The sequence below is a fragment of the Diabrotica undecimpunctata genome, unplaced genomic scaffold (assembly GCF_040954645.1).
Source record: "Diabrotica undecimpunctata isolate CICGRU unplaced genomic scaffold, icDiaUnde3 ctg00000981.1, whole genome shotgun sequence".
NCBI lineage: Eukaryota > Metazoa > Arthropoda > Insecta > Coleoptera > Chrysomelidae > Diabrotica > Diabrotica undecimpunctata.
In genome coordinates, this window is record NW_027312038.1 from 27794 (window position 1) to 44019 (window position 16226).

At 33.9% G+C, this 16226-nt stretch overlaps 1 protein-coding gene across 1 annotated transcript; it reads right to left on the reverse strand.

Moving 5' to 3' along the window:
• Positions 1–6279: 6279 nt before the first annotated feature.
• LOC140431457 (cathepsin L-like proteinase) lies at positions 6280–15823 on the reverse strand. Its single transcript, XM_072519383.1, has 3 exons — positions 15743–15823; positions 11284–11566; positions 6280–6626 (listed from the first exon to the last, which is right to left on the reverse strand). The coding sequence occupies exons 1-3, from the start codon at positions 15821–15823 to the stop codon at positions 6295–6297; spliced, it is 696 nt and encodes a 231-aa protein (XP_072375484.1). The 3' UTR covers positions 6280–6294.
• Between the last annotated feature and the right edge of the window lie 403 nt (positions 15824–16226).

Genomic DNA, 16226 nt, shown 5'->3' on the forward strand with positions numbered 1-16226 from the left:
TGGGACCTAAAAACTCCAGCTAACAATAAAAGACCAATGTATGCTTGAAAACCAATTTTATCCAAGTCTTTCCAGTTGGTTCCAAAACACGCTGGCCTTCCATGTTTGTCATATTAATAATTTGGTTTGCAATCATGTCAGAAAAGAGCACGTCAAATGAATTTTTGATATCGAAAATTCGTGCACATGCGTACCTTGTAACTCCTGGAGCATTATTTATAACATTGGCCGTAGAAAAACGACCGCGTTGATAAGGAGGATCAAGCGACCACTGAATATTACCATCTTTCGAAGGAACTGTTACAGAAGGTTCTACAGGATGTGGTACGTAGAATGGAATAACAGAATCATCACTACTTTCTTCTTCACTCTCACTACTTGTATGGTTTTCTGTTTCTGATATGTATTCATCACTGTCTGACACGTTCGCGAGCTCGCGCAGCTCATTTTTGGTTAGCGTTCTTCGATGCGACATTATCAACATGCAAAAATAGACTGAAATGTATATGAATGGCATGAATGCGCTTGACATATCATCAGTGTCCTACCACTTGTCTATCACCCCCACTTCCTTCTACATGACGTGCCCTTCTCCCTGACATCGTCCAGCTACACTTCAAATTTTTTACAAGTTGTAGCTTGCAGAAACTTGTGTTTATTTATAAACTTACATGACTGACAAACACTGTTAGAAAATACACTGCCAACTAAACATACGTACACAGGAAATTTTTAACGGTTTAAATACGTGGGTCATATTGACCCGAACGTATCATCGGTAACAATTTAATTTTTATCAAAAAAATCAGGAAGTTGAAGTTTTATCTCATATGCAATTGAAAGACCTCAGATTAGGTAATAAAGTCACGGAATACCAAAACACGTTACGCCGCGTAATAGTTTGTAAAATAAGAAATAATTTTTTTTATGGGTCAAATAGACCCGAACAGGACAGCAGGGTTAAATAAATGTCCAAAACTCCTGAAAAATTCAGTTTTCTGGTTTTAAAGTGAGCTCAGTCTACGCAAATAATTAAAAAAACAGAAACATTTACTTTAATAAAATTCATGAAATAAATAAAATTTGACCTGCAGTAACTCTGATTTCAAAGCGTATTCTAGAGATAATTGATATTATTTTTAACTAACCAATTTGTTATGCTCGGTACGTTCCACGACGATTTTGGTTGTTTCTGTAAGGTCATTTTCTAAAACGATAACTGATGTTTCACTCAGACTAGGTAACAGTTTCTCCACAAGCCAATAAACAAACATATCTCTATTCATGTTTACATGGTACTCAGCAGATTTTGACCATGAAGAAAAAATTAAATTTGCGTTTTCTATAAAGCCTTCTTTCCCTCCTTCACAAAGAATGATGTGTCTTTTGCCTTCGCTAAATGTGTGTTTTATTGATTTTATGCTGTCGTCTTGCCAAATTATTTTAATTCCACCCTTTGCAAATATCCATGTCTCATCTAAGTATACGAATGTTCCATTTTCAGATTTAAGTCTAGTATATTCTCTCAAAAATTTAATTCTTTTGTAAACCACACTATTCCTTTGGCATAAACGTAACCTCTTATTTTTTTTTTGAATTTAAATCCTAAATCTCAACACTTTCCAGAGGCTAGTCCTCTTAATTTCAGAAACTTGTCTTTCTCCTATTTTGACCAGTAAAGTATCTAAACTGTCATGTTGATTGTTTTCACGCATTTGATACAAACTATCGCGAATTTCAATTTTTTTTTTCATCGAGTAAGTCAATGCTCCTAGAATGTTTACGAGTTGTTTTCTTGTCTTCGTGATACTCAGTAACTGTAAGATCTTCTTGAGAATCTCTGACAGTCTTCATTACAGTTTTTAGCTTTCTTTCACTTATCCCGAGTGCGTCACAAACGCATTTATTTATACAATGTATACTATGTCATAGTAATGACTTTAAAGGTTCACCATTGTCTCTTTCCATGGTTAACCTTAAACTACGGGCTACGGTGTACTCAGTACACCAGTCGCACTAAATTGGCCGCTATTTCTGATAAGCACTGGTTGCGCACGTGTCCCTCTACCTAACCTATCTCTGATGTGTCAGCTATAAACCTCAACAGTTGTAAAATTGATTGCTGCAGAGATAGACTGACGGTTGGAAAAATTCAGGAGAAGTTTACCAGTGGTGTTATATTACGTTTATCTACTAAAAAATAGCATTATTAATGTATAGCGACTTATATGTAACAAAAGCTAGACATATTGCAACGTTTTGAATAAAAGAATTTGTAATTTGTTATTAAAATTTTAATAAAACTTTCATTTTATTATAATAAAACTAGTTTTATGATAATACATTTGATCAAATATTTTATTTTACCATTTTCTCATAACTTAATATACCGTTATCTATTTGGATATTTGTGAGTACCTATTAACGCGCTATCTCAGAGTCTTTTAGTTGTTTTTGTGGTCTTGTTTTTTCAGGTTCTTTCTTCCACAGCAATACGGTCATGTCTCTTTGAAATATTAATTAGAAATAAATAATAAAAATTACAAAAGTTGCCTCTATATATTTCTCGTAACGTTTATAAATCGAGAGGTACTACAAAATATTTACTTTGCAGGGATCGCATACCAGTAAGAAATCCCCAAAAACTCTCAGAAGATGAACTTAGAGCTATGGCTCAAGCTATATTTGAGGAAGAATCTGATGAAGATGTTGGTGGAGACCCAGATACTTCAGACGACGAGCTAATAGAAAAAACGGAGCACGACACTGAATCAGAAGTTGATCTGAATGACGAAAATCAATATACGATTGACTCGGACACAAACAGTAACATTGAAAACAGTTCAGATCTTGATGAAGACAATGATTATTTTATAGCAAAAGACAGAAAAACTAAATGGTATAAGAAATCTTTTCTTAGCAAATTTACTAAAACTCCTTCAAAAAATATTGTCAAGGTATTTCCTGGGCCAACAGTTTGTGCGAGAGATGTTACTACGGAACTAAGTGCTTTTGAAAAACTCTTTACAAATGAAATCATAGAAAATATAGTTGAATGTACAAATTCGCAGATTGCAAAAATGCGATTAAATTATGAAGGGCCAAGACGGGCTAAAGATACGACTAAACAGGAAATCATGGCATTATTAGGATTATTATTTCTTGCAGGGACTAAAAAACAAAATCATACACACTTCCTCGAATTGTGGACAAAAGATGGTACCGGCTCAGAAATCTTTCGAGCCTGTATGAGCGCAGATCGATTTTTATTTTTGCTTGCTGCTCTTAGGTTTGAAAACAAAGATACTCGAAAGGACCGAAAATCAATTGACAAACTTGCTGCCATTCGCTTTACTCTTGATACGTTTATGAAAAACTGTAGCAGCAACTATTCCTTGGGAGAAGAAATGACTATCGATGAAATGTTGATACCTTTTAGAGGTAGATGCAACTTTGTGCAATACATTCCAAGTAAACCTGCAAAGTATGGCTTAAAAGTGTTTGTGTTATGTGACGCGCAGACCTTTTATGTCACCAATTTTGGGGTGTATTGTGTTCAACAACCGGAAGGGCCCTACAAAAAATCTAACACACCAACGGATATTACCCATCGCCTGCTTCAACCTTGGAAAGGTAAAAACCGTAATTCAACATGCGACAATTGGTATACGAGTTATCCGTTGGCAATTGACCTTTTGAAGGAAAAGATAACGATGGTTGGCACACTTAAACGAAATAAAAGGGAACTACCTCCAGAGTTTTTACCAAGAAAAAACACACCAATTGGATCATCCACTTTTGGTTTTCAAAAAGAAGTTACCATTGTATCCTACACACCAAAAAAAAATAAAGCTGTCATTCTCCTATCTACCATGCACAGTAATTCTACAGTAGATCCCGAAACAGGAAAACCAATGATAATTTTAGACTATTATTCACATAAAGGAGGCGTAGACACTGTAGACAAAATGTGCAGTACCTATTCGGTATCCCGAAGAACACGAAAATGGCCAATGGCATTGTTTTTTCAACTCCTGAATATTGCCGGAATTAACAGCCAGATCCTGTACAATGCTGCCAACATCGACAATCCTCAAAAATATAGAAGAGTTTTTCTAAAAGAATTATCATTGGCATCGATAAGACCTCATCTTTCTGAGAGGGCGGAAATACAGAGTTTACCTCTGGATTTAAAAATATTCTTGAAGAAATACAAAAACGTACAAGACGACCACGATGAAGAACCACCAGCAAAAAAACGGGGGAGGTGCCATTGTTGTGGAAGGAGCAAAAATAGAGTTACAACAATATCTTGCAACAAATGTAATAGAATGGTTTGTAAAGAGCACTCTGTTACAATTTGTGCAAATTGTAATTTAGTAGACGCAAACGAGGAAGAAAACGAAAGTGAATAGCACACATATTCTCAAATATGTTCATTTGTGAATGATTATTTACTCCTAGTTTTTAGATTTATATACTAGTTTTATAATATTTTTAATGTTAAGCTAATATACAAAAATCTCAAGAAGGTTATTTTTAGAGAAAAAGAAGTGGTTGAGTTTTTGTTCTTATATTTGTTGCTAATCTTTATATTTTCGTTATGTATTATTTTTTATGGTAAGACATTCTGATATATATATATATATATATGCCTACATTTATTATATACAATATATGTACTAAAAATACCTAGTTGTGGCTTTTATTTGCGTTCTTAGTCGGTGGTGTACAGAATACACCGCGCACGTAGTTATGACTAATGGAGGGGCGCCCGTAGTTAAAGGTTAAAGATTTATGCACATTTGCAATTAATTCATCAATATCCAACTTACGTCTAGGCATAATGGTCACTTGAAACTACACGTTTGAATTAAAATATATTGAGTTCAGATCACAATGGCAGAAACTTTCTAACTGTTGTGTTTGTGAGGTAAAATATAATATAACCGCTTACAAAGATCCTAAAAACATTAAGGAAATTAGCCTAATGATCATTAGAAATGCCGAATGTAATTGAATTATGTTTGATGAAAATGGTTGAAAACCGTTTATTTACAAATTGAAATGTTCCCCAAAATTATTTTATTTTTGGTATAAGTACAAGTTCTTTGCAAATTGGACACTTACACTTCTGACAAACTTATGTGCTCATTTTTGCAATGTGTGTAGGGCACTCGGAACATCTCCTTTTCTTTCTATGAGCCAAATCTATCTTTAAATTTTCTTGAGGAAACTCGATAAAATTACCTATATGTCTTCGGATTGTGTTTGTAAGTTTAGGGTTTCTGGCCCTTCTTTTCATAAATAGTAAAACTAACTTATTTACTAAATCTTTGAGAAAGTATCGTCTTTTATTTGTTTTTCCTGCAGCAAAATTTGTATTTTGATTTATATAAAGGAGAAACGCGTTAAGAGCATCCATAATGTTGTACTAAACGGCAAGAGATCAAAGTCTAGTTTGACGCTTTACCATGTAGTTACCGATTATCTGGTCCATTTTATCAACCCCACCTTTTGTTTGGTTGTAAAATGTGATAATTTCGGGCTTCTTTGCTTGACTCTCAATATCTACGGATTGATTATAGTGCGTTGAACTAAGAAGAAGCTTTATTTTTCTTTGGCACGTAACTTACCAAAGACAAATTATCCTTGAATCCAAAAATAGAGGAAAAAACGCATCTTTCTTTTGAAGATTCTTAGGGGATCTCTTTCTTATTTTTTCGTAATGTCCCAACCCAAGTTATTCCTATAGACAGTAAATGCTGTGCTAAAGGGATGTTAGTAAAAAACTTGTCAATTGTCAAGTTGCGACCAGAGTTTTTTATGGAAGCGATCAAGGACCTTACAACATTTTCCCCTACATTTTGTTGAATAAATTGACAAAATGTTCTAGTTTAACCCCGAAGTATTTTTTAACAAAAATTAAAAGTGATATTTAAATACTTTGTATATCTACTTTAAATATAAATTATCCTTAGCACGGTAGTGTTTGTTTCAAAAAAAAGTTATTAAACAAAAGGTGAAAGAAATTTACGTTAAATAACATTATGCAAGAATACTATTTATTAAAAAAAATGTAACAAAATATGCAAAACTATGAACAAACGGGTTAATGACACATATATTTATTTAATACCTAAAATTGAGCAAAGTGTTAAATATTATGGAAAACTCCGGTGCAATTTACCGTGCCCTTTACTACAACGAAAAGTTTTCTGTGAATTCCGTTAATCGTTTAGAGGTGCAAGTTGGTTGAATGTACTATACTTACTGATATTTTATATTTTCTTGTTAAAGAAATAAAAAAGACAAATGATTTTCAAATTTATACTTTATTATTTTCCTATACGTATATAAATTAAAGTAGGGATAATTGGCCAATTGATTAATACCGCATTGTGCTTTACCACGAACTAATCTAATATAACCTTCTTCTCCCCATGATGTTCCCCACGAATTCTTGATGAGCCAAAAATCTTTACCATTTTCTTCGGCATATCCTACTGTTAGAACTGCATGATTCAAAGTATCACTAAAGCAAAGTGCGTGATCGAAAATACCTCCTCCGTACAACTGCCATTCGAAGTTAGCACAAACTGCAACGGATACTGGGCCAGCAGTTCCTAAAAAAAGTTAACGTTTATAAGTATTATTATTTTTATTCCAGAATAAGGTTGATTGAAGCATGTAACCTACTACTTATTTATCGGTTGACCCGATTTAAGCACAAAGTTCAATTTAAAGCTTAAAATTCACTTTTGAATTTAACATATTAAGGAAGCTCCTCCGCGCTATCTCAGAGTACTAATACGCGCTATCTCAGAGTATTTAGAAATTTGTCTCATAGCTCGTCAAGAACCGACTTTAATAAAAGGAAATTATTAAAACTCCTGTATGTTTTATTTTGTTTCCGTAAAATGTGTAAAGCCTTAAAATAAATCTTAAGGCTTTTCAAAATAATTCGCAGATGGAAGTAACGAGTAACATCTCTTTGTTAGATGATAGCTCTTATTTATTAGGGATCAGGGATTTAGTTGTATATTTTTAGTCGCTTAAAAGCACAGGAAATATTACCATGACATGTATCTGTATGTATCTACCAAAAAGATAAATTGAAATGGATTTTTAAACTGTAAAACACATTTTTGTTAAGAAACGACTTCAGTCGTTTGGGTAATTTTAATGTAAGGGATAGTGATGCGCAATACATAGCCTCTCCTATTTAAATATCAACTTCACCTGCCCGTGAGATGATCTAAATCATGATCATCTGGTACATTCTGCTAGATAACAAACGAGGCTCCGGCGTCCGAGTGATTACCGGTATAAGCAATCCTCCACTTACTGACCAACAGCTTCTGGTGGAACCTTCGGTAAGTGGCAGAGCACCTTCTTGTCCTAGAAATGGAAAATCGTTTCTAAAGGCGGACGAACCAGACATGGTCAACGGCGTGGAGATGCATAAGGCAACGGGAAACCAATGCATTAAAGGCTCATAGAGCATCCCTAGTTAATCATCATGACTAACAATACAATCAAGCACTCTACTGATCATGAAACTCGGAAAACACGATCCGGCAGAGCATAAAACTCACAAGACTGCAAGGCCTCCCCGGTCGTCAACATGCGAAAACCTTGCAAAGTAGCGACTTGGAATGTTAGAAGTCTACATCAAGCTGGAAAAGTACATAATGCCATTAAAGAAATGGAAAGGCTGGATATACAGGGTGAGTCATGAGAAACTTTACATACTTTTACCATATGTAGAGTCCCTCAGGGAGCATATCATGTGGCCACTAAAAAATGTCAACTCCTCTTCTTTAATAATTAACAGGGTGATTTGTGTAATTGACCATTTATTTCATTTTACTATAGTGTTTATACGGCTCATTTGTTTTTTTTAATTTTTGCATGATACAGTACACTACTATCAAGCATTCGACTGGTATTAGCTAAACTAAAAAATTCCAGGACTGGCTTTGGAAAAATTAATTTAGGGATTCGTATTAAATATTACACCCTGTATAATTTTTTTTTAAAATGCAATAAGTGATTTTTAAACTACATAAATAGCCAATAAAAACGACATATGCGACAATGTTGTTGCACTTTTATTAAATTTTTAGTGAACGATCAAATCTTACCAAAAATAGAACAACCATAATGAAGTATCAAATTATAAGGTAATTAAACAAATGTTATAAATTTCAAACATTTTAATTGAAATGATAAACTGAGTCACTGCACAATAAAAAACAGTAACTATACTAACAATAACGAAGAACAATTTAAAAAAAAACTAAAAATATGTACATAGTTATGATAAACTCATAAATTAGAACTGGAAAAGATACAATAATGGTAACAAAATAAAAATAATTCAAAATAGATTTTCGAAATGGAACCCTGCAGCCTGTACACATTTTGTTGCCAAATTGTTAATTGACGTATTCAATTACGGATACTCTGGGGATCGTTTCTAATAGTATTACAACAATGTATAATTCTATCAATTAATTGTTGTCGGTTATTAATATTCACTGCGTAAACTAGTTGCTTCAATCGTCCCCAAATATGGTAATCAACGGGATTGAAATCAGGGGATCTTGAAGACCACGAAATAGGACCTGCACGTCCTATCCACCTGTTGCCATAAACATTATTGAGATGTTGTCTCACTGCCAGTAAAAAGTGTAGGGGTGATGAAAATACATCCCTCGGATAGCAACGTTCGCGTTGGCAAGCAAATTCGGCAAAATATTTTGTAGAAAATTCAAATAGACCTGCCCTGTTAAAGGACCATCAAAAAAGTGAGGACCTACTAATTGGTTATTTATGACACCAATCCACACGTTAACCGAAAACCTTAACTGAGAACGACGTTCTCGAATAGCATGGGGATTTTCTTCTGTCCACACATGTGAATTTCGTGAATTATTTATCCCGTCTCTGGTAAATTGAGCTTCATCTGTAAATAGTGTCCTGTATAGCGTTGGTCGATTATTGTTAATCCATCTACAAAATTCCAACCTATCGATCTCATCTCCAGCATGTAGTCGCTGAACCATTTGAATGTGATATGGGTATAGATTATTTTTTTGTGAGACTCTACTTACTTTTGATTGAGTAACATTGAGTTCTCGACTTACTTGTCTAGTGCTTATTGTAGGGTTCATAGTAACGGCGTCCATAATATCATCTTCCTGCGCTTCATCTACATGTCGCTCTGTTGTTCCACTAGGAAAAGTGCCATTTTCTCGCAAATAATTAAAAACTGACCCAAATGTTGGATGACTGGGACTTCGACGATTAGGAAATCTCCTGCGATATTCTCTACTAGCAGCCCTACCATTCCCATTACAAAATCCATAAACAAATATTATGTCTGCATATTCTGTGGTCGAAAACTGATGTGGCATTTTGAACGAAAGTAACAAAAGCTCTACCAAAACTAACACAATGTACTTAACGTAGATATAACAGAAGAAATATGTATTCTTGTACACATAAATAACAATTAATAATGACAATAATGACAATGGGTATAAAATATCAAGAAACGTCGAACGGTCAACGCCAACCTTCATTTTAAACTTTTTTAGATTTATTTTTATTTAGTACAGTTGATGCAATGTATTATTATTTGACATAAAATTTTAATCATTTACAATCAACAAAAACTAACACATACAAGAGGTTTGACTTTTTAATCAATTTATTATTTGTCGAAAATAACGCCCCAATACGATCTATGAGTAAAAATTTAAAATTGAAAAACAATTGATTCTATCATAGAAATAATACAAAGTGACAGTAAAGATGTTAATTTTCTACGTATTAGATTATGTTGTAGAAACTCATTTTAATTAAAATGTTTGAAATGTATAACATTTGTTTAAATTAATACCTTATAATTTGATACTTCATTATGGTTGTTCTATTTTTGGTAAGATTTGATCGTTCACTAAAAATTTAATAAAAGTGCGACAATATTGTCGCATATGTCGTTTTCATTGGCTATTTATGTAGTTTGAAAATCACTTATTGTATTTAAAAAAAAAATTATACAGGGTGTAATATTTAATACGAATCCCTAAATTAATTTTTCCAAAGCCAGTCCTGGAATTTTTTAGTTTAGCTAATACCAGTCGAATGCTTGATAGTAGTGTACTGTATCATGCAAAAATTAAAAAAATCAAATGAGCCGTATAAACACTACAGTAAAATGAAATAAATGGTCAATTACACAAATCACCCTGTTAATTAATAAAGAAGAGGAGTTGACATTTTTTAGTGGCCACATGATATGCTCCCTGAGGGACTCTACATATGGTAGAAGTATGTAAAGTTCCTCATCACTCACCCTGTAGATATTTTAGGAATCAGCGATGTCCAATGGTCCGACAGGAAATATAAAAATCAACAATAAAATAATATATTATTCAGGAAGTCAAGACGGTTCACACAGATATGGTGTCGGGATAATATTAAACAAAAACATTGATGAAGCTGTAATAAATTTCACTCCATACTCCAACAGAATTATACTCTTACAATTAAACCAGAACAAATCCAAAATAAACATGCTACAAGTTTATGCTTCAACTGCGGACAAACCAGAGAGTGATATTAAAATTTTCTACGAAGACATTACAACATTTTAAAATCTATTAAAACACGACCCTTGAATTATCCGAAATTATAATTAAAATTTCCATGTGATAATTATCCAGTAGTCCACGAAATTATCCGAAAATCAGATAATTATCCGGACATTTGCAACAGGACTCAGCCGAGTTTTTGCTATCAACAATGGATAATTATTGTATTCAATAGAATGGAAAACGAAGTGAAGAATCAGGCGATTCGAGTAGTAATGCTAATTTAAGTCAAAAGAAGAAATATAGGAAATATGACGACCAATATTTGGATTTTGGATTTACCTGCATCCTAAAGGGAATGTAGAACTTCCACAATGTGTTGTTTGTCATAAAGTGTTGGCGGCTGAAAGTATGCTTCCTAATAAACTAAAACGGTATTTGGAATCTACTCACAGTCTTTTACAAGGTAAGCCAAGAGACTTTTTTGTAAGAAAATTGCGAGAGCTAAACATCAGACCACGGCTTTGGTTTCAAGAGCATCAATTCCTACCAAAGCAATGATCGCCCCTTACATGGTAGCTTACCGAGTTGAAAAATGTAAAAAAGCACATACGATGTGTTGATGTGACAACAGTGATGATTGGAGAATCGGCAGCTAAACAAATAAAAACTAACTTACCTACAGCTTCTTTAAGAGCTTCTTCAGTTTGATCGATGGATTGATAACCTTTGATATTTTTAACAACCGGTTCACATTGCTTACATTGTCCATCTTTTCCTTGATACTCGTAATCGGAATCAAGACAGAGACCATTATCTTTGACGTAGTTATATGCCCAATGAGGATAACCACCGTTACAACCCAGATTTTGGTAGCCTTTGGAACAATCTACTAATTGTTGGGTACTAAGAACTTCCAATTTATTTTCTTTTAAATACCGTTGTCCCTCAAGGGAACCAGCCTAAAAAATAAAAAGAATAGACTTACGACAAGTAAATAAACAATCGTATAAACAAAAGCTAAAGTTAAAGCAAAAGCAAAAAATGTTAAAAACACTAGAAAATGTTAGCAAAAATATAACGGATTGTCTTAATAATTGGATAGATGTGACGCCGAAGTAGTCACCTACGTTTTACACTCACGAGTTTTTTTATCCGTATTCCCATTTGAGGTATTTATTAACTCAGTATATGACCGAAGGATTTTTATTTTTATTTTAATGTAAATGCAATTTTCTCTTATATAACTCATTATTTCCAGTACTTCTCTGTTTTTTAAATTGCTATATACACACTCACTCCCACCACAAGTTCCTCTTCCATCGATGCGGTGGAGATGTAAGGGGACAACCGTCTAACACAGCGTACATCACAAAAGAGAGGCAAGTTCCGATAAAGTGCTGATCTAGTGGGAACTCTACGGCCTCTGGGTGTTTACTAGAGGCCAACCGTTCGGAGTTCCATCAGAGTGTTGATTAGATCACAACTCCACTGGCCTTACGGTATTGACTGAAGGCTAACCGCTTCTGCTACAGTGTTGATCTTGTAGCCATTCCGTACCTGGTCCAAGGGTATTAACCTGAGACAGAAGCATTTTTTCCCGTGGCTAAGTATTGATTTGTCGCTTTTCGCTCCTCGCCGGATCGAGTGTTGATCACCCCATTCTATCTCTATTCTGTTGACCGGTCCTTTCCTTCCTTCGCTACGTGTATATTAACACATTGTAATTGCCGTTTAATAGAAAAGATCTGAAAAACTATAGGCCCATAATGCTACTGAATGTAATGTGCAAACTGTTAACTAAACTACTAATAAACAGATTTACAACTAAGTTAGATAATTACCAGTCAAGAGAGCAAGCCGGTTTTAGAAAAGGATTTATCCCAATATCCCACAAATAATCCATAACATTTTTTAATTAAATAATAATGGAAAATCTTTTATATAATTGACAGTATAATAAGGAGAATTACTTCATTACTGGAGTCTAACTGGCTAATATAAACCTAATAATAATTTTATATTACACTTCACACAGAAAATATGGTCTATGTATATTTGTTCCATGGAGAGAATTTCTAATGAAAAATAAACAAATTTAACTTGCCAACAAAAATGAAAATCAGTCATTATCATCAAAAATATCGTAATCGTCATCATCATCACTGTCATCACCATTAATTGTTATTATGATTGGACTTATTTCGTTTATTTTATTTTCACGAGTCCACCAATCTTTTATTAGTTTCTCGCACTTGAATATACAGTTGCACCACACTTCTGGAGTTACAATTGAAAGTACCTTTCAATGGTTGTCATAATATTGTTTTGCTATTCCCATATATATTCGATGGGATTAAACAAAAATGATACGGTGGCGGACGTAAAACTTGATGACCGTAACTTTCAATAATCTGATCCACAACAAAGGTTTTTGGTTTTGCGTGGATATTTGCCAAGCGTAATAATTCTGATTTTAAAATATGTTGTGTAAATAGTATATGTTCCTTTGTCAACCATTCTTTAATTTTATTAACAGTCCAAGAATTCGTTGGACTTTTGTTTAATACTTCAGAATGGTAAGGTGCATTGTCTAAAATAATTACGCTGGGCTCACTTAAACCTGGGAGAAGTTTTTCATGTAACCATTTTACAAACATTTCTGTGTTCATATTATCGTGATAGTCACTTGATTTTGATTTAGATGAAAATATTAAATCAGCACCTTCTATAAAACCCGATTTCCCTCCTGCATGTAAAATTATGTGTCGCTTCCCTTCTCCATCAGTATGTTTGATAGACTTTACGTTATCATCTTGCCATATTCTCTTGGTTGCACCCCTAGAAACTATCCATGTTTCGTCTAAATATATAAAATTTACCCTTTCTTCTTTTAATTTAGAATATTTTCTTAGAAGTTTAATTCTTTTATGCACAACAGAACTTCTTTCACAAAAGGCTTTTCTGTTATCCTCCTTTTGAAATTTGAAACCCAAATTATGTATCACATTGCCATAGACTTGTTCTGCCAATTTCGTCAAATTTTTTTTATCTTTTAATTCCGAGAGAATTGTATTTAAGGTCACATGTTCCTTGTTGGCTCGCATTCGATAAGTGGTATCACGAATTTCAATTTTTTTTCCATCTGGAATATCTTTCGTTTTCATGATAGGCGAGTTTTTCGGTGATCTTCTTTCGGCCGTTCATTATTGCGATTTTGTAATACTCCTCTTAGTTTGGTTTCACTAATTCCTAGAGCATCACATACGCGTTGTTGAACAGACATTACCCGATTTTAGAGGACCGCCATTTTCTTTTTCATCCTAAAATACTTATGTACACTTCAAATTAGACTATCTACATCTAACACACGTCTGGGCATTTTTAAATATTTCCACGCAAAACATAACAATGTCAACACTGGCATAGAATCAATTCAACTGCAATATTGTAACAAATTTATACCTACCCTAATGTTATTTTAATGTATTTTAAAATATGACCATTAATGCAGTTTTTGCCTAATTTTCTGGGAAGTCGTTTTACTGCAACTGGTTATCAATGGAGGTCATTAGCATAATTTTGTTAATCCGAAACCCGCGTAAATATAGCGAACCGACTATATGGCATTTGTAGACTTTGAAAAAGGCATTCGACACGGTGGAACATTGGGCAATAAGAAGTCTTTACAAAATAAGAGAATAGGACATAGATATACGGACCTTAATTTCCAATATAATTGATCAAGGCAACAACATCCATCAAACTAGTTGAACAAACGGAGCCCGTTAAGATACTGCGAGGAGTCAGACAGGTATCACTATATCACCAAAACTATTCAATCAAGTTTTGCAAGAACGTTATGAGGAAATAACAATGGGAAAAAACAGGCTATTAACATAAATGGGCCAATACTTGAATTACTTGAGATATGCAGACGACATTGTATTAATAACCAGAAGAATTATTAATAATTACACTTGCACAAACAACTATAGAACAAGTAAAAAGGATATGTATATTTGGGACAACTAGTTAAATTGAATAAAGAAAATCAGGACCGGAGAAATAAAGAGAAGGATACGGTTTTTCTTGGGGTATCCCTTCGGAAAAACTTTCCTTTGTACTAAGAAATAGAAAATACCCCCCAATATTTAAAAACCAAGAGTCTTCAACCAATGTATATTTCCTGTTTCTCTTCTACGGTTCTCAGATCTTGGACGTCACTTACTGTTTCTCTGTTAATACCCTTTTATGATAAAAAAAGACATTAAAAAAATGTAACACTAAAATGTAACTTACTGGCACTACAAAGCCCCAGCATGATCCACAACCCTCCTTGTCCCCTTATAGGAGCAACCTGCCCCTTTGTCTCTCCAGTCAATTGATTCTGGAACAGCCAATTGGGGATCAGCTACAAAGCGGGATGTAATGTTTGGTTTAGGCATGTGAACGATTTGAGAGTCGAGCATAGGGCCTTGAATTCCCCTGGAGTCATATCGGCGAACTGATTAAGAGCCAGGTAGTAGGGACACTTCACAGCTTACGTATCTCTTGCATTGTGTTCTTCAATTTTGCGAAGATTGTCAGAGAAAATCTGGAAACGAACTTGCTCCTCTCTAAGATGTTCGTATTTCTTTGATGGTCAACCTAAAATTAAAATGATTAAAGTATGCAAACAAATTTAAAAATGTATGTAAAAAGAGTTTATAAAGCTACTTATGTTTTTCTTTATATACTCCAGCTCTCACTAGTAATAACTTGAACAAACCTTACTGTTTCAGGACCACTTTAACTAAAAAATCAAGGAATAATCAGTTTTATTTTATTCACAAGCTATATGTTGAATGTGTTTTTGTTTAAATATTGACCATGAGCACGTATGAGTGTCTGTATAGTAATTTCCAGCCTCTGTCAGTTAATCAAAATTTAACACTTATAGCAAAAAATAATTACTTAATTCTTTTAGGACAGTTGGAACTGGGATTACCGAACCCCTTTTTTATACAGCATATTTAATTAAGTATTCAGCAAGAGATTTGACAAAACGATTAGCAAAAAAGACATACTATAGTATCACAGTAAAATAATAAAGTTTTATTAAGTTCACATTTTATATTTATAAAAAAATAACTCACCTTGAATTGGGACCATTTTTCGTGGCTAGTCAGAGCATTTGCAGCTACAGCCAATGTTACAAAGAGAACAAGAAACCTCATTTTGAGTACCTAAAAAGGAAATTTAAAGCTATTTTAAATGGTAAAAAAAATTGTTTTCATATATAAAAATTTTGGGTTTGGGACAGGTAGTGACTTTGTATTTGATTTATTGAACACTGATTCTCACAAAAGCGAATACTAGCTCTTCCAAGTGAAGCCTGAGCCTCTCTCTAATCAAGACCATAATGCATGATAAAGAACCATGGTCCTTCACGAAGTACCACCTGTTAACGCTGAACATTGCGTATCTTGACCGAAAATGGTAAGCAGCATTTCCAGTACCAAGTTGCGGCCTATGGAATCGGGTCCTAGACCAGCGCAGTACTAGATGGTAAGAAGCAAGACTGCAGCAATTTTTACTGGTTTTCTTACTGCAAATTACGATTGCGTCTTTCCAATATCA